The 25,093-nt window shown below is 40.0% G+C and overlaps 3 protein-coding genes across 4 annotated transcripts in view; 1 reads left to right on the forward strand and 2 right to left on the reverse strand.

Annotated features, from left to right (window-relative positions):
* LOC138007282 (E3 ubiquitin-protein ligase RMND5A-like) overlaps positions 1 to 8,304 on the reverse strand; it is a 16,389-nt gene extending 8,085 nt beyond the window's left edge. The window contains exons 1-6 of the mRNA XM_068854094.1: positions 8,148 to 8,304; positions 5,488 to 5,633; positions 4,667 to 4,801; positions 2,201 to 2,301; positions 1,175 to 1,335; positions 325 to 593 (exon numbers count right to left, since the gene is read on the reverse strand). Coding sequence (XP_068710195.1) covers positions 325 to 593; positions 1,175 to 1,335; positions 2,201 to 2,301; positions 4,667 to 4,801; positions 5,488 to 5,633; positions 8,148 to 8,283 — 948 coding nt within the window. The 5' untranslated portion in view covers positions 8,284 to 8,304. The remainder of the gene's footprint in view (positions 1 to 324; positions 594 to 1,174; positions 1,336 to 2,200; positions 2,302 to 4,666; positions 4,802 to 5,487; positions 5,634 to 8,147) is intronic.
* A 40-nt stretch (positions 8,305 to 8,344) lies between these two features.
* LOC138007283 (replication termination factor 2-like) lies at positions 8,345 to 11,206 on the forward strand. The gene has a single exon (XM_068854095.1). The coding sequence runs from the start codon at positions 8,431 to 8,433 to the stop codon at positions 9,355 to 9,357; it is 927 nt and encodes a 308-aa protein (XP_068710196.1). The 5' UTR covers positions 8,345 to 8,430; the 3' UTR covers positions 9,358 to 11,206.
* A 3,275-nt stretch (positions 11,207 to 14,481) lies between these two features.
* LOC138007284 (leucine-rich repeat serine/threonine-protein kinase 2-like) overlaps positions 14,482 to 25,093 on the reverse strand; it is a 33,776-nt gene continuing 23,164 nt past the window's right edge. For both annotated transcript variants that reach the window (XM_068854097.1, XM_068854098.1), the window contains exons 8-15: positions 23,084 to 23,297; positions 22,027 to 22,472; positions 20,655 to 20,977; positions 19,549 to 19,767; positions 18,709 to 18,877; positions 18,119 to 18,399; positions 17,454 to 17,657; positions 14,482 to 16,585 (exon numbers count right to left, since the gene is read on the reverse strand). In XM_068854097.1, the coding sequence (XP_068710198.1) occupies positions 15,605 to 16,585; positions 17,454 to 17,657; positions 18,119 to 18,399; positions 18,709 to 18,877; positions 19,549 to 19,767; positions 20,655 to 20,977; positions 22,027 to 22,472; positions 23,084 to 23,297 (2,837 nt within the window). In that variant the 3' untranslated portion in view covers positions 14,482 to 15,604. The remainder of the gene's footprint in view (positions 16,586 to 17,453; positions 17,658 to 18,118; positions 18,400 to 18,708; positions 18,878 to 19,548; positions 19,768 to 20,654; positions 20,978 to 22,026; positions 22,473 to 23,083; positions 23,298 to 25,093) is intronic.

The raw sequence follows: 25,093 nt of genomic DNA on the forward strand, positions 1-25,093 counted from the left end.
CAAAGGAACAAATCGTATTACAACATATGTACTCTGCCATCAAATGCAGGGGTGGATCCAGTGGGGGCAAATAGGGAGGCTAGCCATCCCCCATTTTGGCTCCTTTTTTTCTATTTGTCTGCTTTTTATTGTATTTTTATTTCTGCTGGAACAGATACTATTCACCAGATGTGAACATTAATGCAAAACATTAACCAAGTCGAAATGGCAGCCTAAACTATCTGGACTTTTGTCAGAGTACATAATTCGATTCTTTCAATTCACCCCCCTACAATATTCCTACATGCAGATCTGCCACTGAAACGAATTATGAAATTTACTTACCGGAAGTTCATCTTTTGATGTCCAAACACTAGACACCTGCCGCTGCTGCATCACCTGTCTAATTTGGAGAAGTGATGGCAAAGCAACACAGCCAGCTGTGATGCAGACTTGAAGAGGACTCTCCAAGGATAGACCTAACAGCCCACAGGCATCCCTAGCAAATACATCACATATGTCCACCCAATGTATTGGGTCTAGCAATGAGGCATATGGCGAATTTTCTAATCCAATCTGGCTGTATAAGAGGCATGCCATCAGCTGCTGCACATCTGTTAAACAGTAAAACAAAGCATGTCTTATATCACTAAATTTCTTAAGAAGGAAAAACGGTTATCATTCATTTAGATAGTGGAACTTGCCCTGCACTCTTTAGTGCACAAAAAACCAAAGGCATTATTATAGCCTCTTATTTAGCAGAATAAAAACTAACCCAATTGCCAAAGTGCTGCCACCAGACGATCTCTCACTCCTTGGAGCAAGGTGAGTCAGTTAACTACTATACAATAAAACCTACAATCCTAGACAAGGAATTAGGGAGACCTTGTCTTTTTTTCCTTAGTTCTTCAAAGACCATGAGTGCTGGTCCAGGTTGAAGTTCAAGCTCACAACCACCTCCATGGTGGTCCTACAGGTGCTCAATAATAGAAAAGTGGCGTATTCCAAGGTGATTTGGGATCTAGTTTAAGGGCCTTGCATGGGCACTGCACAGCCTAAGTTATGTGAGTTACAGAAAACCATTGATGGCACCCACAAAACAACAGAATAAGAATAGTTTGTTGGCTTACAGCTATCATACATGTACATGTATATGCACAATAGTACTGAAGGTACAAATTATTTTTAGTTGAACCTTTAGTGTGATCAGGAGCAAATCCAGCAAAATTCCTAGAATACACCAGGGCATCCTTGTGACGTCCCTCTTTCAGAAGATCAAGAAACTTTAATTTATGAAGTCTAAATTCTAAAGAGCTCCCCCTGAGCTTAAGTTCTTCGTGCCTTCCTTGTGCCCATCTGGATGGTAAAAAAAACACATTGTACATTCATCACAGGTGTGGTGACAAGTAATGCTATTTCAATACCGGTAATCTGATCAATGAATCTTTTTTCTTGTCTTGAAGTTTGAAGGGCCCTTTGTTTGGGAGAGGGGGCTATCATGTTTAACCCATCTGTCAATGGGTTTAACAATAGTACCAAAAGAAGTACATGTACATGTATTGTATTTGCAAAAATAGCATTGTTCTAAGTCAAATTTATGATGATTAACTCGCTTACAATGTATCTCTTAAGGATAGCAGTGATGATGCCCATCACAAAATGTGCGAGCTTTTTAGGGTGCGACCACATGAGTCCTCGTAAAATTTCAAATTTTGGCTTTCTGGCAGGTACAATCACACCCTTTTAAGCAGTACATGTATTTCCACTAGGATGGAATCAAAGTAGAGGATTGGAAATTTGGCAAGTACACAAACACAACTGCACTGTCCAACTACTGCATACTGTAGGCAATAAGAAAAGGAATTGACCAAAGAGGGTTGTACACATGTACTATATACATAAAGAAATAACCCTTGTTGCACTCATTTTTGCACTCGCAACAACTGATGCATACACAGCAATGTACATTGAAAGTAATATTTCAGTTGTTGCTGACTGCCCACAAAAGAGGGCACAGGGTGATGTACAGGATGAAATAAGAACGAGAAAAAAAAGCTAAACCACCATCTATGAAATTTGCTTCATTAATTTTTTGCATACGTTTGTATCTCCCAAACTCTTTGAAGAAGTTATTTGTTATCTACTGCTCAAAATACCACCACGATTGGAAAAAATGATAAAAAAGACACTCTTGTGGTTACACCCCAAATGCTGTCCTTACTGAAGTGCTGGGTCAAGGTTTCTTTCTCTGCAGGCCTCTAGGATTCTATTTAGTTCAGTGAAAGGTTCTTTTCTGGAATCACTTAATTGAAGGTTGGCTTCCTGAAGGGAGAAAAACACAACATGAAGTGACTGGTGTGAGTTTTTGCATGATTTTCATTATTTGCAATAATTACTATCAGTAATTGTGGGATTTTAGTGCGTCGCCTTGGGGCCTTGGGCACCTGTATTGGTTCCCATCTTTTACTCCTAGACTGAGTTATGGGGAGTTGATTGGTTTGATCACACCACATGGAATACTAACATGATGGCACAACAACTGAAACACAAACCTTTATTCGACATAAATACCCTTCACAATTGCCATAAAAACCAGTTGGATGTTTTTGCTTGGCTCTAAAGAAGCTCTCTCTATAATTTTTTCTGAGACTTCTACAAAAATTCCCTGTTTTTCACCCTCCTGCATGGACGCTATTTTGGTCTCGCTTGAAGGCGATCTTCGGCGATCTTCGGCAAATCAGAGAAGAACACCGTGCTTGGAACATTTCAACCGATTCCGATAAAAACTGGCCAGCGACCAAGTTTTGTGTTGATCGGAAATGCCTCAGATTTTTCCCCAATTTCTCCAAAATAATTATTCAACAGCATGTCGGATGCTATTGTAATGTTTCAAGATGGCGCAGATTTGGAACTGACCAACAACCTCTTTTCTCAATTTACCGTGCTTGGAACATGCACAGGCTGACAAAGAACACACAGGAAACCCAACCACTCAATTAGGTAGTGTCTCCTTCGTCAACGCAATTACTGATAGAGAGCTTAACCCCTTCATCCATGAAGTTGGTCCCACTGACGAGTAAAATGGTCTGCCATTGGACAGAGTAAAAACTATAAGCCTCACTCTCAGGAGGGAAATGGTTAAGGGCCCACTGACGTATTTTTTGGGGTGCGTTGCTAAGGATGTAATGGTTAAGTAATTTGAGAGAATTTGGCATTATTTTGGTCAGTTTCCAACTTTTGTAAGCCAATGACCTTAAATATGACGTCATCATGCCACTCTCATGGTCACATGACCAACAAAAGAAAACTCTAAATTTGTCTTTGTGCTATGCAATTTGGGTATTTAATCGATGGTTTGATAATTTGTATTAGCTTTTGCATCCAGCTAAGCATGGTTTTTTTTTTATTTTGAAATATGTTCTTTTTAAAGACATAAACCATACTGAAATACGCATAACTTTTTCAAAAAGGATGATTTGAAAAAATCAATGCTCGGCTATATTCTGTATTTGGGGGTGAAACGTGCCATGTAAAAAAAATTAATTCAATTTAAAGACTGCCAGAAATAATTTTAGCTTTTTCTCAAAACCGGAAGTCAGTTCGTTTACGCATGCGCAGTTGATCTGAAAACGAGCGTGAGGAAGGGCGAGGAAAAACCTTCGATGCAAACAAAAGTTCGTATGGTGACTTTTGCTTGTGAGTGGGTTTTCTTGTCAGCTCATGATATAAAAAAGGCATTAACTGGAAGTAACATTTCACTTCCTTAGCAATGCGCGAAAAATCTGTCTGTGGGCCCTTAAAGGGGACATCATGGACTGAGACGTTGTTGAGGACGGTGCCTACTAATTAAACTTAAGATATTTTTGCCTCGGTGTGTGATTATGCAGGAAATGTAGATCTTAACAAGTGTTATTGAAATCCAAAAAGAAAATTGGGGTTAACCACGCATTTTTCAAAGATAATTCATGAACAATATTTGTAAAAAGCTTTAAAATACAAAGCAATTTATGGGGTTCTTTCTCAAACTGAAGCTTAGTTATCTCTGAAAAATGCATGGTTACCCCCAATTTTCCTTTTGGATACCAAGATCTACAAGTTTTCTCCGCATAGTTTTAAACCGCGCAAGAATATCCCTGTATTAGTAAGTATCACTGATAGGAAATCCGAGTATCTCGAGATGCGCAGAACGTACATGTATGCGCAATAACAATAGTAGGCACCATCCTTAAACAAGGATGAGAACCACAGCTACGAAAATGCCCCACAACAAAAGGTTTAAGGAACAAAACTAATGATTCTGCACGTCCTGAATGTGCATTTTATATTTTGGTACACTCAGAACTGATCTTTTCTCATTCTGACAGCGACGTGAATTGACGAAATTTGAGGTTTACGCTATATGCATATAATTCAGATGAATGTGGTAAAATTTCCGTGCTGAACGACTTGGAATAACTGGGAATTGATTTCAATAATCAATGCAAATTTATATTTTAAAATGATGTTCCTTTAGCTGTTGTCATCCTTGCTGAAGTTCCCTAATAACTCATAAATCATAAGTACGTTCTTTCAGATTAAAATATTTTAAGTGGTTTGACTTAACCAAATTAAACATGATTTGCATAGAAAAAATCCCTACTAAAAATTGAATTAAAAAATCACAGCCCAAAAAAACTGGTTTACTTACCTTTGTCATTTGTTCAGCAATATCCAGTCTCCCTTGTCTAAGTAGATGTTCACATACAACTTCATTTAACAGGGTTGCATTCTCACCATCAAAAACTCCAGGTTGGCTACAGGTGGTGTTGTCTACCACAAAATTCTGCATTAAAAAAATTAATATGAAATTCTTTATTGAAAAAATCTGATATGTGACCCCCTCAGTTCAAACCATGAACTTAACAGCACTTCACAAAAGACCCTCTAAACATCAAATAACAGACAAACACAAACAAAGTTGTAATATTGGTCATGTTATTAATTTGTAAAACTTGAGAGAATTTCTTAATTGAAGTAGGTGATAAATTCAAGAAAAATAGCCAGTGATTTTTGCCAGCCAACAGCTCTTAGCAAAAACCCTGCATTCCATCTGTGATCCACAATGAGGGTTGAGGGCACAAGCACAGTCTACATAAACATGTAATGGTTTGGGTATTAATCTTTAAATAGGGAGCACTCAGGTTTGCATTTCCTCCCCAACCGCAGGACCTCTTCTGGGTAATCACTACTTCATCTCTTTGGCTGCACCTATCCATAGCCCACTGGCTTGCCTACCATCATTTTGTGATTCTAAAAATCTGTTCTGTTTATTTCAGACCTTAAAAAACCCTAAAAGAAAGTGATCATTACATACTTTAAATATATTGAAATTTATTTGGTTCAGGTCTTTTACAAAAAAAAAAAACAAAGCTCAATCATGTAGTACAGCACTGCAACATTGAAGAGGTCATGTTCATGAAAACAGCATTCCTTTGTTTGTCCAGATTAAAATAATATTAAGACACTCACTCTATCAATAGCTTTTCCAATCTTTGAAATTCCTCCATGCAATTCTTTGTGTTCTGTTGCTACTTTAGACACTGTATCTTTCACCTTCCGACATGACTGATTCAGGAGATGCAACTGCAATGGTGGCACTTCACCATCTTTACTTGCTGCAATTTAGAATTAAATAATATCAAAGTGCCTAGATACCCCACATTTTAGACAGTCGCCCTCCAGTCAAACACCAACCCACTGTCCAAATCCTCTTTTAATTTGGATAACATCTCAAATCAGCAGGAAACACAAACTCTGGACATTGGACTTGGGCTAATAATAATTATCATTAATTAAACATTACATGTACAACCCTAATAGAACCCAGATTTTAGAAACTGGTTTTTTTTAAATGTTCTGTGAAGACACCTTCTCCAAAATGGCAGCAACAGATTTAAATGAGTTAAAATTGAACTGAATGAAAAACTGATACCAGAAATACAAAGAGCACCTTTACTTTAGTAACTTTGCAAAATTTCAGCGTATTAGGTGTTATATCAGTTGAGAAAATGTACGTAAGTTGAAATTTGACAAATTTGACATTTCTTTTGTATGACTGATATCTCCTTGACATTCCCACTGACTAGCCACTGTGCCAATTCGGTTGAAACACTTAAAATGTGGCCTATTATTCTATAATAATTATTGTGCATGCCCTGTGTAACTTACGGTTAACCTGGGTGCCAGAGATTTTTTTCCATGGTCAGAGACAACGCTACTCATGTTGAAGGCAAAGACCACAGACTGAAAAAAATACCTCTGGGCAGCCTTTTAGACAGCAACTAACATGGGGCCTTTGGGGGGTCTGAGGGCATGATCCCCCAGGAAATTTTTAACATTTTAAGCATCTTAGGTGCCTTTCCCACGATTTTCAGCCCATAAACACATCAATCAAACTCGAAAGTTAAATGCATTGTTTTCTTGCGAAAAAAAAAAAACCGGATTGAAACTGTACTTGCTTTTGCCCACTAAACGCATCAGTTGTGTTAACAATTTTATGCATGTCTTTTCTTCCAACATTTGTTCGACCTTGATCTTGGTGGCCTTAGAGGATTCTTAGAGGAAGTTGGAGGCTGGGAGCAAGTAAATACGAGTATGAGATAGTACATGTACATGGAGCCACGAACAAGCACTTCACAGTATGAACATCACGCTTCTTTTGGTTACATGATCTACATGTACCTTTTGGTGAAATCAGTTCAGTAACAGATGTTATGCCCAACACAAACATAAAGGGAAAAATAATGCCCAAAATGTTCACCCATGAAGTTACACGTACCAAAGGAAACTAACGTAGAAATAAGGTGCTGGTGAGTTGGTGTGTAAAGCATTTTCTGAATCACTTGAATCAAGTGATTTTTGGTTCGAACATGACAAAATCCCCGTTTTACTTTAAATTCATGTAATTATTTGTATCCATTTTCCCCTGAAAAGAAGCCGTCCATTGGTCGGCTGGATGGCCCCCCTGGTTAAGAGCCTGCCTGTGGTGGCACAAGCTCAGAACCTCAGTTCCAAGTGGGAAATCAGTTCAAAAATTGAATTTGTTTGCTGACTGGACATTACATTTGAGAAAGTTTCTGATTGGATAAATTGAATGCCTTGTGTGATTTTGGCCGAAGAGGTATTCTTTTGAATTCGGAAAACAAAGCCACTTCAAGAGAAGCTGAACTTTTTGACAGGACGAGGAAGCACAGTCCATGTGCTGCTTCAGTGCCTTTGTATACAGAATAACAGCATTGACAACGTGTAAAGACCTATTTTAATCGTAGTTAAATTAATTTTGCTTATCAATTTCCCCTATGAGATATAGAGAGAGCTGTCAAGCTTGTTTGACAGCCATCTTAAAAGGAAATTAACTTATTTAAAATTTAAGAGAAAAAGTTGAGCTTGCCAACAGGAACAGAGGACTTACTGAGAAAACATGGTAAGGAGATGTTCTTGCATTTTGAAGTGTTCCACACTGCACTTTAGGTAATGGTCTGCATTAAAATACGTTCGCAATAAAGTTTTGCACTTCGGAAAACAAATTCTGTTGAAATAAATCAAACTTCGTGCAACCTACTGTAAAATCAATACAATGTTGTTTAAATTGCTCCAAAATTATAAATAGAGTGTGCACATAATGTAATGACAAACTTCAGGAATGTTCTGTGATGAACTTCAGTGTGTGCATTGTGTGAGAAGTTCATCTTGATCATGACAGGTGAAACCTGGTTTGACGAGAAATCTGAACTGACTTCCCACATGGATCTGATGCTCTGGGTTCGTGCCACGAGAGGTATTTTTTCTCAGTTCTCGGTCATTGCCTCCAACTCACGTAGCACTCTCTGGGACCTTTGAAAAACGTTCATCTGGCACCCTGGGTACGTGTAACTGTTATTGAACTCCCCCAATGGTCTCAAGCTCTTCCAAATGCTTTAGTTTAATAATTTAACGTGTTCGGCTTTTCTGAACTGCACGTTTTGCAGAAGAGAAGCCCTGACAAATCGCACTCGGATAAGTCATTGAATCCGAGCCATTCAAACAAACTTTGTGTGAAAAATTAATGTTTCTTAAGAGTGCAAGACAACCTTATAATTATGCCTTATGATTGATTACACTGAAACCAGAGAACTGAATTAGAGTCCTACCGTTAACCAAGTCCTGCTGAATGTTAGCAATTTGATTGATCAATTCTGTTAGCGAGGAGTCCGTGTGTTCCTTGATATTGCTGTATTTTTTGGCGAGTCTTTCAAGTTCCCTTTCAACACCCTGACAGGCGTCCATCTTTTTTTTATTTGTTAGCTTGGTAGCCGCGTCTTTGTGTCGTGACCGCAGGGATTCATGGATTCTGCGTCATTTCTTTTGACGCCATATTGTTGCTTGAGTTGTGTGTAGTGTCTTTCTTCGAGAAGCTAGACAACTGGTCAAACCATGGGGTGTGATGGTGGTACAATCCCAAAACGAGATGAACTTGTGCGGATGAAGAAGAAACCCGAACAAGTCGACAAAAACTATGAATTGAACGCAAAGTGGTTCCACTGTGCTCTGAGCGAGGCTGAGTTAAGAACACCTATCGTGTGTTGCGAGCTGGGAAACTTGTACAACAAAGAGGCAGTTCTCGAATACCTGATTGACAAGTCTTCTGTGACAACAGATATTGCCAGTCACATCAGAAGTCTTAAGGATGTAAAAGAATTGAAACTAACTAACAACCCAGCCTTTGAACAGAAGTCCATGGAACATGCGGACAGCTATTTGGATTTCCAAGCATCTCGTTTTATCTGCCCAGTTGTTGGGATTGAGATGAATGGACGGTACAAATTTTGCTTTATTTGGAATTGTGGCTGTGTTTTTTCTGAGAGAGCACTAAAGGAGGTTCCTTCAACTGTCTGCAATAATTGTGGAAAACCATTCTCCAGTGATGACTTAGTTGTTATCAATGGAAATGAAGAGGAGGTCAGTGCTATGAGGGCAAAGATGGAAGAAAGACGTCAGAAAACGAAAATGGAAAAGAAAGCAAAGAAGACAAAGATGTCTGTGACTGCAACATCAACAAATGGTGCATCTTCATTGAACAACAGTTCAAATGATGCGAGTTCCAAAGATGGGCCTGAAAAGCCAGCCAAGCGAGCAAAAACAGAACATGTGCCCTCATCAAGTAGTGCTGTGGCAATTGGTGGAAAGGTATCTGGAGCAAGTTCTTCAAAGGGAAAAATTCCAGAACTGTCAAAAAACAAGACTGTGGCTGAAGATCCCAAAGCAAGCAAAGTGTTCAAGTCACTTTTTTCATCTAGTCACAAGGATAGACCCAAACATCTTCAATCTAACTGGGTGACATATCATTCATATCACATTTAAGATTTAAGTAAATGAACAGTCTGGGAGATATTATCATATCTTCTTGTCATTGGGTTTAGAGCAGTTTTCAGTTGAGTGTCGTAAAACAAAACCAAAGTAATTACTTCAACCAATCACAGCATGTGCAAGCATTGTAATGAACCAATCAAAATTTGTAGCAATTCCATGTAACTTGCTCAAAGCCCAAATCATGCATGTGAGTTTCAAATTATTAGTTTTGGTTTTCCTTCCCATTGGTTAATAAACTTGTGCAAGATTTTAAAACCAGTCATTAACCGTAGAGATGGCAATCACTTAATTACTTTCGACAGTCAGTTGAAAACTGCTCTTATCTGCAAGGTTCTCAGAAAGTTGCATTGGTGCTTTGCATGTTAAGTTCACTTATTAACTCCCCTTTCTCACTATCCGGAATTGAAAATCTTTTTTTTTCTAATTACATAATTTGTATTGTTATCTGGACTGCTGGTGGTTGGTAGAATTGTCATGTTAACCAAACCATGGCTGTTCAAAAATAATATAAATAAGAATTTCATCCTGTTATTAAGCTATTATCCAATGTCTGCAATCTTGAATGAATGCCTTATTGTTAAGGTTAAGTATTTGTCAAGGTGTTTTGCATCTTTATTGATAGCTTTTTATACTGGGCAAACAATGTCATTATACACAGCTAATTGAGGCCATGTATTGTGACTTGATAGCTCTCATATATTTCAACAACTGGGATCAAGGGACATCACCTCAAATGTTTGTTTGTCAGTTTTTGAAACATTAAGAGCCTAATACGGTATTTACAGTACCCGTGTATAAGTTGACCCCCCATTTTTGGTGGCAAAAAATAAAGCAATTTCTTAATTTCTTTGTTAAATGTTCATGGGATACTAATCTTGTATTCTTCGATTTCTGGAACTGTGGATACAAAAAAATCAGGGCCTCACAGGCTTAATAGTTTTGTGGTTCAGCAGTTGCTGTATATGCAGGCATTTTGTCCTTGAGTTAAATCTTTGACCCATTTATAAGGCGAGAGCAATTTTTGGAGGTTCTTTTGAGATCATAAAAGGTCGACTTATACACGGGTAAAAACGGAAATCCATGGAGAATCGTTTAACATAAGAGAACAAAAAACTTGTTGAAATCAAACGTTTTGTGGTCTTGAAATGTCCTCCTTTTGAAGATAATGTTATTTGCCTGAAAAGAGTCAGGACTTTCAATAAACTCATTTCAGACCTCTTGACAGCCCAAAGGCGATGCAGTGGTTGTGGTGAATTTAAACATGGTATTGAGGAACTAATGCAACCACTTGCTCAAAGAGGTTATGCAAGGATTGTAGATAAAATCCCACACCAAACCTTTGTAAATAGTTGAGGCACCACTAACCTCGTAGTTTTATTGTAGGGAGAATGTTCTGGTGAAAGAGTGATTGAAGTTAGTTGTATAAGTACTCTTATTTGTGACATGAAATTTAGTATTGATTATGATGATGTAGTATCACAGAGCCAAGAAGGGTATGAAATGTAGCTGTATCAGGTATTATAACCTCTTGCTAACCAGGCATGAGGGCTGTACCTGAGAATATTGGCCCAAGTTCGTGGGAGTATGGACCACGTGTAAACCAAACGCAACAAGTTCAGTACAAAAACGACAGAGGGCCAATATTTCCCAGTACGGTGAGGTTAGTAAGTTGTTTATTATATGGCCTAGTTTTTTGGATCAATCATACACTTGGTGAATATTGGTAATCTTCCTCTTCCATCAGCAAACTTGAAACACTGACTTTTAACGTTTAAAATTAAATTCAGCTGGCTATAATTGTACTATTGTGATGAAAAAATTAAAACCCACTTTATAAGAAGTTTTTGTGTTCTGCTCAACTTGAATTATCCAGGTAAAAGGAGAATATGGAAACAGACCGTTAACGTGGTGATCGTCTGTACAGTAAAAATCCCGACCAAAAACCAGCCAATCAGAGTGCTCCATTTTGCCTGAGAAATTGCTTGCCATATAATATTGGGAGATAGTTCAGCAGTAGCTGCAATGACCACTTTGAAATTGCAGTTTTCAGATTTTTATCCTTGATTTTAGACTGCATTTGAAAACAATGGTTTATGCAAAATTTGGGAGGCAAACAAAGTGTATTATGGGGATAATAGAGATAATAGAGAATACCGAAACTTCAGTTAAAAGTATCTAGAGTCTGATTTTGTTTTGAAAGAATTTTGGCTACTGAAGTGTTTCTCTTACCCTTTGTCTTTGTGGTGAGTTTTCCAAAGATCTTAAATCTGTTCAACATTATTAGCACTTTTAGTGTTTAGTTCCCAGTATCATGCTCATTGCTGTGAAAATATCCAAAATGGCAGCTAAAACAAGGCAAGTTGGAGTGAACTAGGGACTAGAACATTATTATTTTTAACTGAATAACAAGTGTTGCTGGCACAGGCTACACTTGCTAAGGAACACTTGTTCGTCTTCTACGTGGCAGTTTATTTTTCCTTTTTGAGTCAATTCCCCACCCCCGCAACAACATAATTGGCCAAAAGTATCAAAAGCCCCCACCCTGGGGTGAGTAAAGCCAGGTGACCCTTTAGACCTTGCAATGTATGTACCACTCATCTTTCGTTCAGCCACCTCTTACGAATGTGAGAAGTTCATTCGAACACCTTCTGGGTATTTTCCAAGATGGCAGAGTTATTTTCAGGCGACCTCGTTCCCAGGACCTTTCTCTCACTACTTGGGGGTGGAAAAACCTTGGGAACAAGGTTGATTTCCAAGGCCTCATTATGCAAGATGGTGGCCATGTCAAATTCGCCACCCTGGGGATATGTCATACGATCAAAATCCCCACCCTGGGAACAGACCTCACAGTCAAAACCTCGTGTGTTGCCCCCCCCCCCCCCCCCCCTCCTCGCGGGGCTTAACATTGATAGGTGCATAATTGTCAAGGAAACTTATCAAGGAAGACTTGATGGTGTATGGTGTAAACCTCGTTCGTCTTCTGCCCACACTTCAAATATCTACATTGTGGGGCAGGACAAGGGGGTCAAAGTCCCCCGCTTCCTGTACCCTGCTCTCCCACTTCCCGTACCTTTATCTCCCTGCTCCCGCCCTTTTCAATCCTGCTCCCGTCCCCTTGGGGACCCCCTGGGAAATTTCGGAATTTTTAGTCCTCGGAAACGCGTTTTCAGCCATCAGTCCGGAGTTTGTTGGGATCATTAAGTCATTAAAATATGGAAGCAGGATATGACGAACTTGCAGCGATGTCACCACGTAGTGAAATCTTTAGTCCGTTCTGATTCACGGTCATAAGGAGCAAACGAAGAATATTACGACCTATTAAGATAGGCTTCGATGACATTTTTATAATCAAGTGGCGTCGCTTTGCTCGTCTTGCAGCAGTTACGCGACAGCCGATTGACATTTCATGACCTATGATGTAACCATCGTGAAAGGGTTTACAATCACAGCTGTCCATGGCTGCTTATTGACTGGGTGAAATGGTTGTGCGCATGCGTGATGTGTTACCCTTCACTGGGTTGGTGTTGGTGTCACCTTGCTTTTTTTGTTGCACCGGAAGGAAGCCTGTTTTTCAGCCCATGCGCGAATTTTTTTTGCTTGATTGCTCGAAAGACGCAAGTCAGATGTCCTTTGCGTTCTTGTTTATTTTAAGTATTGTAACGCATTAATAAATGACAACAAGAAGCGTTTTGCATTTTCCTCCCGATTCCCGCCCTCTTAGAACTTCCGCATCCCGCCATTTCGTCTCGCGACTCCCGTACCCCTCCCGCCCCTATTCTCCCGGGCTCCCGCCCCCCCTGTCCTCCTCCACTACATTATTTAATATGGACAAGAATTCGAAGCAACATTATCCTGGATTCGAACGCCTGTTGCCTGAAAAGTATGTCCAGGAAAAAAACTGACTGTTTTGCACTCCTTTCATCACTCAAGAAACGTAAACTCCGGGTATGTGGAAAACAAAGATCACTCGAGACAAAAATATAGCACAACACATTTTTGTTCTTATCCTTGAATTACAATCGCCTGTGTGTCGAAAACGAAGACCCTGCGATAATTCACCTGAATTATTGAATGATTAGCTTTATTATTATCGAATAATTATAATCAAACAATAGGAAAAAAGAAATTGTGTTCTGAGTTTTTGTCACAGACCGTTTGACGAGCTTTTTTTTTTCAGGGTGTCTTCAGAAAGAAAATGGAAGCAACCACACGTTTCCATGGACCGTCGATCATCTTCAGTTGCAAGTGGACCTTACAATGCGAATTTGAACTTATAGTCTTATATGTAAATAGAATTCCAAATTATCGTTAAAGTTACAACGCTGAGTGAAAAAAGTTAAAGGAATAATGCGCACGCAAGCGATACAATGACACGAAATTAAAGCAGTCAACTGAAACAGAAGAAAATCCACGCAGACCATGTTTCGAAAATGAAAGAGTTTCCGTTTCCGTGTTTTTTTTGGTTGTCTGTTACGACTGGGATTCTCCGAGCGGTTATGAACTGCCTCTTTGAGCAACAACTGGAAACGATTTGTTGCGTTGTCTAGAGCGTCTATTGCGACGTCCATCTGCAACTGATCGATGGTCGATCGAAACGTGTATCGCAGAATCAAATTTGTTGTTAATTTTCACGAATACTAGTTCGTTTGCTGTTATCAAGACTTTTCTGGACTTATTTTTCCACATAGTTGCCGGGGTGCGTTGAAAACGAAGACTCTCTTCGGAAATGCATCTGAAATGACTCACTAGCCAACTTTTGGTACAGGCACAGGCAGCCCAAGCTCGATGTACGATTTATAGACGTTGTATTGGAAAATTAACTTTGAGATTATAAATGCTTAAATAAGCTGTAAATGTAGAAGTAAACTTTACTTACCTCTACGTACAGTTGTCCTCATCTCTTCTGTGCAATCGGAGGGCAAACGGTACGTAGAGGTAAAGTGAAGTCAATAAAGCGCATGACCGAGCTTGGGCTGCCTGTGGTACAGGTACATTGTTTTTTCGGGGTCCCTTTGAGAAGAAGGCCCCTTTATGAAAACAAAAACCCCAATAAACCGAAAGCACTTTCAACCCCAAAAGGAATATTGGATTTATGGAAAAGGAAGGACAATATGTAACCCTCAAAAAACGACTTTAATGTCTTGATATGACACTTTAATAATACAACCGCTACTGTGACACAACAAAAGATAACATGACTTACAGCCTTTCAGTATTGCTCATAGCTAAAATTCTACATTATTAAAAATAATTTATGATTTCCAATGTTTTATGAGACGTCTTCGCCAGTCAAATGAAATGGACTAAAAGTTCCATTTTACAGAACAAATTGCCCATTGATAGAAAGTTTCTGTTTCCAAACACGACTCGAACATGATCACATCCCGAATTCTCTCTTAGAAAAACGTGATTTTTGAGATACTCACTAAAAGAAAACATCGCGTTTCCTTTACTTTGCCAATTCTGGAATACTTTACTTTACATTTTGGAAAGTTCGAGAAAAGAATAAGACATTTTTATACCATTTGCACTGTTTGATAACTTACTGTTACTCTTCTGCTATTAAAACTGATGACAGTATGAGTTATCAATTTACACCAGTTATCAAGTTCATTTTACCGTGAAAAAATGCTTTCGACGTAAAAGAAATGGAATCACCTGAAAAAATTGTATAAATATTGTCGTGCAAGAATAATAAAAAAGATTGTTGTACAGATTTTATGAGTTGAAAAATAGACAAGAATTTCTTTCTGCGTTTTTGATTGTTGAAACCTCTAGGCTAAGTATTGATCATATATTTAATTTCATGTGCAGTCCACTTTCGTTTTTTTGAGGAAAACCATTGAATCAAAGTATCACTTATTCGAAGACAAAGACATTAATATCAACCACAGATCACAAAATACAGTAAGCACTTGCATATAAGAACCTGTTAGGCTAAAAAATCCCCCTTACATAAGAACCAGGTTAGCCTAAGAAATTAAACAGGTTCTTCTTTTAGAAAATGAATTTCAAAATTTCAGGCGACTGGAACAAATTGCACTTTAAGCGTATTTTTCATGGTTATGAAATATAAAGGTATCAGCGTCCTCATCAGAGAAAATAAGTTATAACATATCATAGAGTAGATACCTTTTGTGGAAATAAGAACCTAGATAGCCTAAAACTATCGTAAATACCAATGATCCCCCGGCAATGACCAAAGTGAACAATGCCATTTTTATGACAACTTTTTCCGCTAGCTGCTCTCAATAAGTTCACGCCTTTTCTTGATGTGGCATTCCAGGTCTTTGGCCTGTTTAACGAATTCAGCCTCCCACACAAGTGCATGGCCAAAGGTGTTGTTGGTTTGCTTGGTCGATCCGTGGCCAGGCCTTGCAATAAACCCCATAGCACCTGACAACACAAATGAGGTTTCTTCAGTTGGACGACGAGTGTCTACAAGACATCGTACTGCGGACATGTGGCGCCGAATTACGCTCAAATGCTTACGTGTCGACGGATCAATGAGGATCATGTGACCAGTGCCCAGTCCTACCCAAAGGGTCTTGTTTGACAGGAGAAGGCTAACAACGCGTGCTCCTCGCAAATCTTCAGTGTAACCATTGTCTTTGAGTATTGCCATACAATCCACGTGACCAACCAACTTCGCCTTGCAAAAATCCCAACATTCGATAACAGGGCTACTGCGAGTTGAGGTCCACACAAAGTTTGAAGTCACTGCGATGTTCAAAACGAGGCCTTCGTTTCTGTCTTCTCCGTTCCACCGACGCTCGATCTCCAATTTACCGCGATCATTGACTCGCAGCACGACTACTTCATTACCGCAACCACAAAATATCCTTTTCTTTCCAACAGCAGTGCATGCCACAGGATACACATTACACTCGCCACAGGGCGTATCACCGTCCGCTGGGGTGGGACACAAGTCCAACAACTCGGCTTTCGCGTCTTTTCTCTTTACGCTGTAAGCGTCATATACAGCGAGTTGGCCGTTAGCGAGTCCTGCTATTACCAAATCCACTCCCATGTGCTCGTCTGTGAATTGCGTGAGACAGAGTATCCCTTGAGGCAGCTGGGCCTGAGAAAATTGACATTTATGATTGGCAGCGTCAAAAACCCACAGGGTACCAGAGAGGGTACCGGCGAGCACAGTGTCACTATCTACTGCTAAAATACTTTTCACTCTTCGGTCCCTGATAAATGTGCCCGTACACCCCTATGAAGAAAAGAAAGACGAAACGGATTAATAAAACTTTACAAACAAAATTTAACGTGTTCATATACAAACAAACCTATTCCGTTTTACAACTGAGTTTCAAAACGTTAAAAACGTTAAAAACTACTTAAAGTGCAGTAAGTCCCCAATTCTTTTCCTAGTTGACATTCATTTTTGCTTGGCAAAGGATTCCTTCTAAAAAAAACTGTTTGCAGTTGCTTAACCACTTCCAAGGGCACTACTTCGGGATTTTACTATGGCTTAGTCCTTTCAAAATGTTCGATTAATTATTAGCGAGAAGAGATGTGGAGTGAGAAACAGCGACGAAGTGCAAAGAGCGATGTCCCTAAATTGTTTCAGTTACAACGCCAAGCTTTTTGGGAACAATTTACAGTTCGTCTTTTGATTGTCTAGTCTGCTGACAAAAGTCAAACTGAGGGGTGTAATAATCTACACACCTCTTTTTCACTTGATTACTTTCTAATCGTGTTTCCTCAAATTGTGTTTGGAAGAGACGTCACTATTTTCTCTCTCCCAAAAAGTGTCCTCAATCGGACGGTTTCTTTTCAGGCGGGAATTTTCCGGAGTTAAAAGATCACAAAAACCTTAAAATTAAACTGAAGGAAAAAAACTCCGTTGAGGACAGTCTTAAGAAGACGTGCTCCTAATTTTTCGGTAGCCTGCGCAGCTGTCGGCATTGTTGGCGCGAGAGGTAGTTTGAAGAGAAATGCACCTTGCACAGTTACTAAACTCTTCGCAAAACTCAGTCCTGCTTTTGACACGATGACCAATTTATCAAGTCGGTTTTCAGCCCGCACGCCACGATTCATTTAGGTTCATTTATTTTTTCATAAAAAAAACCATTTACCTCAACTCCCTTGTCACACAGATCGATGATGGTAACTTGTGCGCTTAGGTTATCTGCCTGACCACTGCCCACCCAAACTTCCACACGTGGAGTATTGTCTTCTTTGAAGTGTCGGACAGTCATACACTCAACAGTCTGTCCCTTGGAGACAGCAATCTCACGCTTGAGACAGATCAGTTCTGGATTGCACAATCGAGAATACGCCTGCAGAAAGTCAATATTGAAAATACTTTTCAAAAGGTACAGTTGCATTAACGCTAAAGTAGCAGTCGAACGAACGGACGAACGAACGAACGAAATGCTCCGGAAAGTTTCTTCGGAACTATGATCGTTCATAAGGGAACACTTGCTTAAAAGTAGCCTGTTTAATTTAAAGACCGACAATCTCCAATTTTCTTTCGGATGTAATACATCATTCCTCGTTAACATTACCGTAATTGTTTTGGAAAGGAATACAAATTTTGAAAATACCACTGTGTAAATGAGTTTATTCAATTAATGACTTACAGGTTTTCCTATTTCGGACGATACGGGTTGCACTGAAAGATATTGGTATCAACAGTTGTCAGTCAAACGAGAAGCGGATTCCTGACTCGAGTTGACTTTGATATGGAAACGATTTGCCCTCGTTCAACTGCTTAGTATTAGAAGAGAAAATGTTATACCTCTTCAGCTGTAACCCGTCTGTTTGGCTGCGGCTCAAGACAGTGAGCAATAAGATCAGCTAGATCTGGCCAAGGAGAGCAGTTACATGACGAGATAGGATCCAGAGCTCTGCCTTTCATAACTGCCGCGTCCAATTCATGACCAAAGCGGAGGTCCTCAAATGGTACCTTTCCCCCGGTGACGAGTTCATAAAGAAACATTCCAAAGGAGTACATGTCGACTTCTGTGTTGTACGCCACGTCGCCCTTAGCAACCTCTGGCGCTCGGTACCCTGGAGTTCCTGTCAATTGATACATTAATAAACTGTCATCTTTTCTTCAAAGTAGACAATCCGTGCTCAGTTTCGAGTCTTGCGTCGAATGTCTATTCGCAGGAAAAACCACTTTTTTTCCGGGTTTAGCGGTAGCAAGCTAACAACAATGCGTCTAGCGAGAGCTCCATGACCCACACGATCTGTAAAAGCTATTCAGTCATTTGTCCATTGCAAAGTACTATATGTTTCTGGGTCTTATAGATGATTTTTGTCTTTTAAAATAAAGTGTTTTCATGCACTAAGTTGCTACATAATTCAAGAGAACATATTACCTACCTTCGGTGGCAGTCAAACCGCAGCCGGTGGCGTAACGAGCAATGCCATAGTCGGCAATTTTGGCGTTGATCAAATTAACAATGGAAAGAGAGAAGATGAGGATGTTGTGGGGTTTTAAATCGCGATACACTATCATGTTGCGGTGTAAAAAATACAACCCTTCCGCCACCTGAAATGAAAAAAAAAGTTTAAAGTCAAATGGAACCCACTCATTTATGAGATTACGCAAGTAGAGGTCGCACTCTACCGGCAGCTACATGAAATGTTATAAAAATCTGTTAACGATTCCAAAATAAGAGATTGTTGATGGAGAATGGGCTTTTTTGCCTTTTCGCAGACTAGTGTGAACTATTTTGATGTTTAATACAGAGGGGAGGCAGGGAAGAGGGTGTTTTGAAAAGCAAATCAATGGCATCCCACAGATAATTTTGGTGTGGTTTGTGCATTACCGACCAACCGTTTACGAAAACATCTCAGATGTTGCAAGCTTTTCTGGCGTTAACAGGTGAATCTAGCCCGTGTCTTCTTTCAAGTACACTTTCACGCTCGCTTCAGTTTGATGGCTGGATTGTGCGTACTCCTGGGTTGTTTGTTCAGTGCCTTCACCTTTACTGTGCATGCTTAATAAAAGACAACACAAAGTTTCCCAATAGGGTTAAGTTTAAAGTTATGGTTATTATTGCGCTTGCGTCATTCTTACTGTCGATGCGACCTTGGAAAACAGGTATAGAGAATCACTTTGCGACGATTATCGCTAAATCTTCTACGTCTTGTTTCATTCTCAAGAGGCGTTACGGACACTTCGTGACGTTACTCATACTGGGCTTATTTGGCTTGTACCTGCAATGCAATTCTATGCTGAATTCCTCTTCCCAGCGCTTGTCTACTATTCAGCAACGTGCTTAGAGATCCCAGAGGTGCCAGCTCCATAATCAACGCCATTGGCTTCATGCATGCGCCAACCATGCTAATAATACTGGGATGATGCAAGTTACGTAAAAACAGGACTTCTTGACGTAATAAACGGTACGGATTGTACTCACTTCCAGGATGAAACACCTAGAAAGCAACAACATAGCTTGACCAAAATTCAATGTAATTTTGACGAGTTATTCTGAAGGTGATTGAACATAAATTGATTATTACGCAGCCTTCTCAAAATATTTTTTGGGGAACAAGTCATAAAGAAAGTGAAGACGGTTTGGTGCTAAAGGCAGCCAAGTGAGTGCGCAAAGGACGCAAGCTTCTAGGGAGGTCTGGGGGTATGCTCCCTTAAGGAATTTTTTAAATTCAGACATTCACAGATGCAATTTAATGCAATCTGGGGGATTTAAAGTGACGAAATTGCACATATGGAATTGACACTTGCTTGGAGTCTGATAAGAAATACTGGAATGTTAGTTAAATAAACATTTCATGTGCACGACGCGAAAAAATATTGCGGACGCGAATTTGTACGTCAAACAAACTTTTTTCAAGATTTTATAATATCTCCAGTGACTTCGTGTTCGAGCTAAAAGTGTGTTGTCTGACATTTTCTGACTGGAAGGAGACAGTCAAGCTTCTGAGGAGGCGGCTCATTGAGCCGTCGACCGGCCGGTTTTGAGAAGGCTGATTACGAATGAACGTAATAAACTAAAATGATTCAGTTGATTGGGAAAAAATCTTTAAAAAAATAACCTCACTGGCAGAGATACTACAAAAGGCTTCAAGTCGGCTCTTATATTCTGTTCCTTCAGACAAAATAACCTTGAAAGATAAACTTTACAGGGAAGTCCGCTCGTGTGCTGTCTTTGAGAATACTCTTTTTCGGAGAAATTGGATTAATATAAAAACAGAATGTCCTCCTCCCTTTTCGACAAGTGTCCGCTTGAGGGATTAAGTCACAACCTGAATAGTTTTTCAGCTACGCCTCTGAAACTGGGTTCTGCTCCTTAAACACTAACCTTGGCAGCAACTGGTTTCATCTTATAAGAGGCCCGGTACACTGCCCCAAAGGCTCCATCGCCGAGCAAAGCACTACGTGATATTTTGAGCATTAATTTGCCCTCCTCAATCCTGAGGTGTTCGGCCACGTCTTCCATTACGATGTCTGGTGCTATCTGGCGTAAGGAAACCAACAATTTCGTGTTGGGACACATGACATATTCCTCTGTGTTTTTCCGAGAGATGGGTTCAAGGTCGAATGTGTGAGCATTGGCATCTTGGCACACAGGACACTCAGCCTGAATTTTTATCAGAGGAACACCGTTTTGCGGATCTAGGCCACCTGCCAACAAGAATAAAAACCCGCTCTATAAAGTTGACTGTAAGATATTTTATTTTATTTTTTAAAGGAATGTATAGTAGCCAGGATTAATTTTCAAAAAAATTGATTTTATATGTGTGCGGTGGCCAAAGTTGCAAGGCTTTCTAGTTGGCCACAGTCATAGTAATAATAGTAATAAATTGCAACACAAAATTTAAAGTACTTCAAGTAAATGAAATCTACTTGGGGACAGGAACAAGCTATTCTAATAGTAAAGAATCAAAATAGATCTAGGACGACATGGGGCTTAGACGGTAACCATAGAGTATCAGCAGAATGCGACATCCTATTATTACATGGCAAGCAATTTCCAGGCTACATGGAGCACTCTGATTGGTTGGTTTTCGGCCAATACCATGGAAACATTCTCTCTCCCGGGAAATTCAAGTTGAGCGAAACACAAAAAGTTTAAAAAAAGCGCCTACTCCTCAAGGAAAGTGACGTCGACGATTGACTGTTTTCCTCTCAACTTAAGAGAAGGTAGTTTTTTTCTTACGTTGTTAACTCTACATTTTCAAGCTCTGCTTATTTCATGATTCACGATCTTTTGCTATGGAAATTTTAAATATTATGAGCCTTTGAAAACCTTTTCTTTAAGCAAAAAATAAATCTTTTAAAACTCGTGTTATAAATCGTTTAACTCAGCGATGCTCAGCAGTGCTCGCGAATTGATTTTACATTCAGAAATAGGGAAATTCCCTCATATCTTTTATAACTGCGCCGGAAGTTAGTCTGAATGAAACGACCAGAAGTGTCCAATCGCTCAAAGAAACGATGCCATATAACAAATAAATTACTAACCTCACTTGCTCAGGACTGTCGTTTTTGTACGGACCGAGCGCAGCGAGGCCTGTACTGCCAAGACTTCGGGCCAGTATTCCCCAGTACAGCCCTCGCGCACGGTTAGTAAGAGGTTTCTATTCTGTCAAGTGCGCGGCTCATGACTAAGCTCTGATATTGGCAACAAGAAATGAAATGCTACTTGAACACGAAGGACCACAAGTACTTACCCCACAAGTCCGGAAACCACTCCTCCAGCAAAGAATCCACATGATCCACCACATGAGAAAGAATTCGTGCTCCATGCTTTGTGTTTGGTGTACAGATCATTACAGAATCAGGATCAGGACTGATCAGGCCATGCGAAACAACGAAAAAGGCTTCGTCTGACCAATGGACGTGTACACCCTCATTCCATTGCTGTACCTGTGGTTCGCGCGGGATCTCAGCCGACGCTTTGTGATCTGCATACAGGTTCACAACGAAGGTCTGTACTCGGGCAATAAGGCGTGGCCAAAAACTTGGAGGGAAATAAGCCATGGTGTAGACCCTCTTAACCAAAGCACTGCAGCCCGCGTTAGGTATCTTCATCGTGGGTTGCTTGGTACTAAGCATGGACGGAAACAAGTATTTGTCCTCTCGTAATGGCAAAGCAATGCAGTAGTGTTGAAGAAGTCTGAGGCAAAAAGAAAAACACTGCAGTTATCTCATGATTAAATTGTAAAAAGAAATTATAACTTAAAATTGCAAACTCGTTGGCCGATATCACCATTCCGAAATTTTCCTTGTCACGGCTTCTTTGCCCAGGCAAACTTAAAACAAAATAGAGAATCAGATTCTCTTAAAAAGAACAACTTGTTCGGATGAATATTCCTTCAATTGTGGTTGGCTGTGAGAGAAGTTAAAAACAGCTAAAGTATTTAAAGTTCTACTATTCCTGTCATAAAAACACCGAACAAGTTCTCCCAATCTCATTCCACTGGAGAAGCGGGGAGGGGAGATGTGGGCAGGGCAGGGCAGGGCAAATCTGAGTTATTCAAAGTATTTGAAGAATAAAAACGAACTATACACAATCCTCAACGCAACGGGAAAACAGTTTCGAGGTAGACTCCCTCTCGACCACTTTAAGAAAGAAACGAAGTACAAGGAAAAATGTAACAACTGGAATATCAGCCGCCTGACAGGTTCGACCAGCTAAAGTGTGGCTTTTCTTTCGCTGTTTACGCATCTTGCGGGTTCAAGCGAGGTCAGGAGATCGACATTTCAGAACTGTCAAAGTAAGTTCACCTGATCATTTGAGGAATTAACTCTGAGGGGAGTTTGACTTCTCCGTTTGCTTCTCTGAGCAGCCTTTCCAGCTCCTCGCGTTTGAGTATGCCATCTGAGGTTTTAGTGGCCTTTCTTGTCACCAGGCATGCCAATCGATGGAAGAGCCATTTGGGGTCAACAAAAAGTAGATCCTTCAGCTGGCAGGTCGGATCATCGTGATGTACTACTACTCCTAATTGAAACGAAAAACGAAAGAGGAAAAAATTCAAAAGGAAGTCTTTTACCTTGCTACACTCAATCGTTTAATCCCTCGTACGGAAATTGTTTCTAGGGGAACGCGGGTTACATCTGGGACGGGTATGGGCAAGGTTGGAGAGAAGTGAGAAAAAATTATGCATCTTCCCAGTAAATGGGATGTATAAAACTTTCAGATTTCTTGTTTGTTTATAACTACATGGCAAGAACATACAAAAAATCTCTCTTGGGACTCATTTGATGACAAAGGGAAACGTCGCCACATGAACCAATATATGACAAAGATTATGAAAGATACAGTCACTTTTACTCTTGAATTACACTTAAGGCTTGCCATTTATGATTGAAGTGACATTGGTTATTATTTTCGGTGTCCTCACAGAATGACAACCAGACGTCAACGTTACTTAAATTACACTCGTGAAAAAAGGAGCTTGGATTTTTTCAGGCTTTTTTCGCGACTGCTTCATTTGCTTCCTTGACTGTGATGACCTTAACTTCCGCAGATCAAATATATGAATAATTTCATCATTATATTCTATCATTCATTCGTTCACGTCTTACCAGGGATGTAGGTAAAGTTTTTAGCAGGCGGGAATCTAGCAATGATAGGCGGGTATTTGGGCCGAAGGCCCACCCTAGCGTGCCTTTGGCACGCTATACCTAGGGGGGTCCGGGGGCATGCCCCCCCGGGAAATTTTGAAAATGCATACTCTCGGAGATGCATTTTCCTTGATTTTGGGGGCAAAATCAAGGGCATTCAGGACAGACTTTTATCAGGTAACATTTGTTTAAATTTTTCCCGTAATTCAGCTTCTTTCAGCAATGTCAGTTGGTTCCTTAGAACTTAGCGTGTTTCTTTCGGTAGACTTAAAAAACTTCATGATACCAACGGCCTCAGAATCATTTTTCTTTCTTTTTCCCGACATTATAAAGCAATAATATTTCAACCGTCAGAGATACGCAATTTGGCATTCATTATTTCGCATACATGAAATACAAATACCGCTGCCCATTGAGCCTGCAAAATGGACGACGAAATGCAAATGATGCGATCGTCGCACTAAATGGAGTGTTTACAATCCTTTCAGTTCAGGTAAGACAGCAATGAAGGTGTAAACAAACGAAATAAATAAATCAAAATCTTCTGACAACATTTAAAAACATCTTGGAGAAAGAAGAAGTGCTTTACAGCCGGAAAAATCGCGTTCACAGCCGGGTAATTTTCCCGGCTTCCGGCTATTATCTACATCCCTGCTTACAGGAAGTCACAGGTGACCAGCTCCCACTTGGCTTGATAGCTAGCTCTGTTGGTAGAGCTGTGCAGCGCAATTGCATGCTCATGAGTTCGAGCCCTGTTCAAGCCTGGATGTTTTTTGTCGGGTTTTTTCGCAACACTTTAAGTTGCTGCTTAACTCGATGATCTTGGACTCGTGAGCTTAATTTTGCTTGTAAGCTTTCAGAATCAAATAGTTTATTAGGCGGAACAGGGCTGGCGCAGTGGTGAGGGCACTCGCCTTCCACTAATGCGGCTCGGGATCGATTCCAGGATTCCATGCCATATGTGGGTTGAGTTTGTTGTTTCGCTACCCTGCTCCGGTTTTCCCCTCTCCTCAAAAACCAACATTTGATTTGATTTGTTTCGATTTCAGTTGAGTTTTAGTCTCCCCATATAGCAGAGCACTCGTGCTCTGCTAAATAACCTCGAGACTTAAAGAAAGTGATTATTATTCCAAGACAACATCTTGAAGCGGACTGTCCTTTGACCATTAT

The sequence above is a fragment of the Montipora foliosa genome, chromosome 6 (genome assembly GCF_036669935.1).
Source record: "Montipora foliosa isolate CH-2021 chromosome 6, ASM3666993v2, whole genome shotgun sequence".
Taxonomy (NCBI): Eukaryota; Metazoa; Cnidaria; class Anthozoa; order Scleractinia; family Acroporidae; genus Montipora; species Montipora foliosa.

Bases quoted from the DNA above. Each gene is read 5' to 3' on its own strand.
- LOC138007283 (XM_068854095.1), top strand. From the start codon at position 8,431: ATGGGGTGTGATGGTGGTACAATCCCAAAACGAGATGAACTTGTGCGG.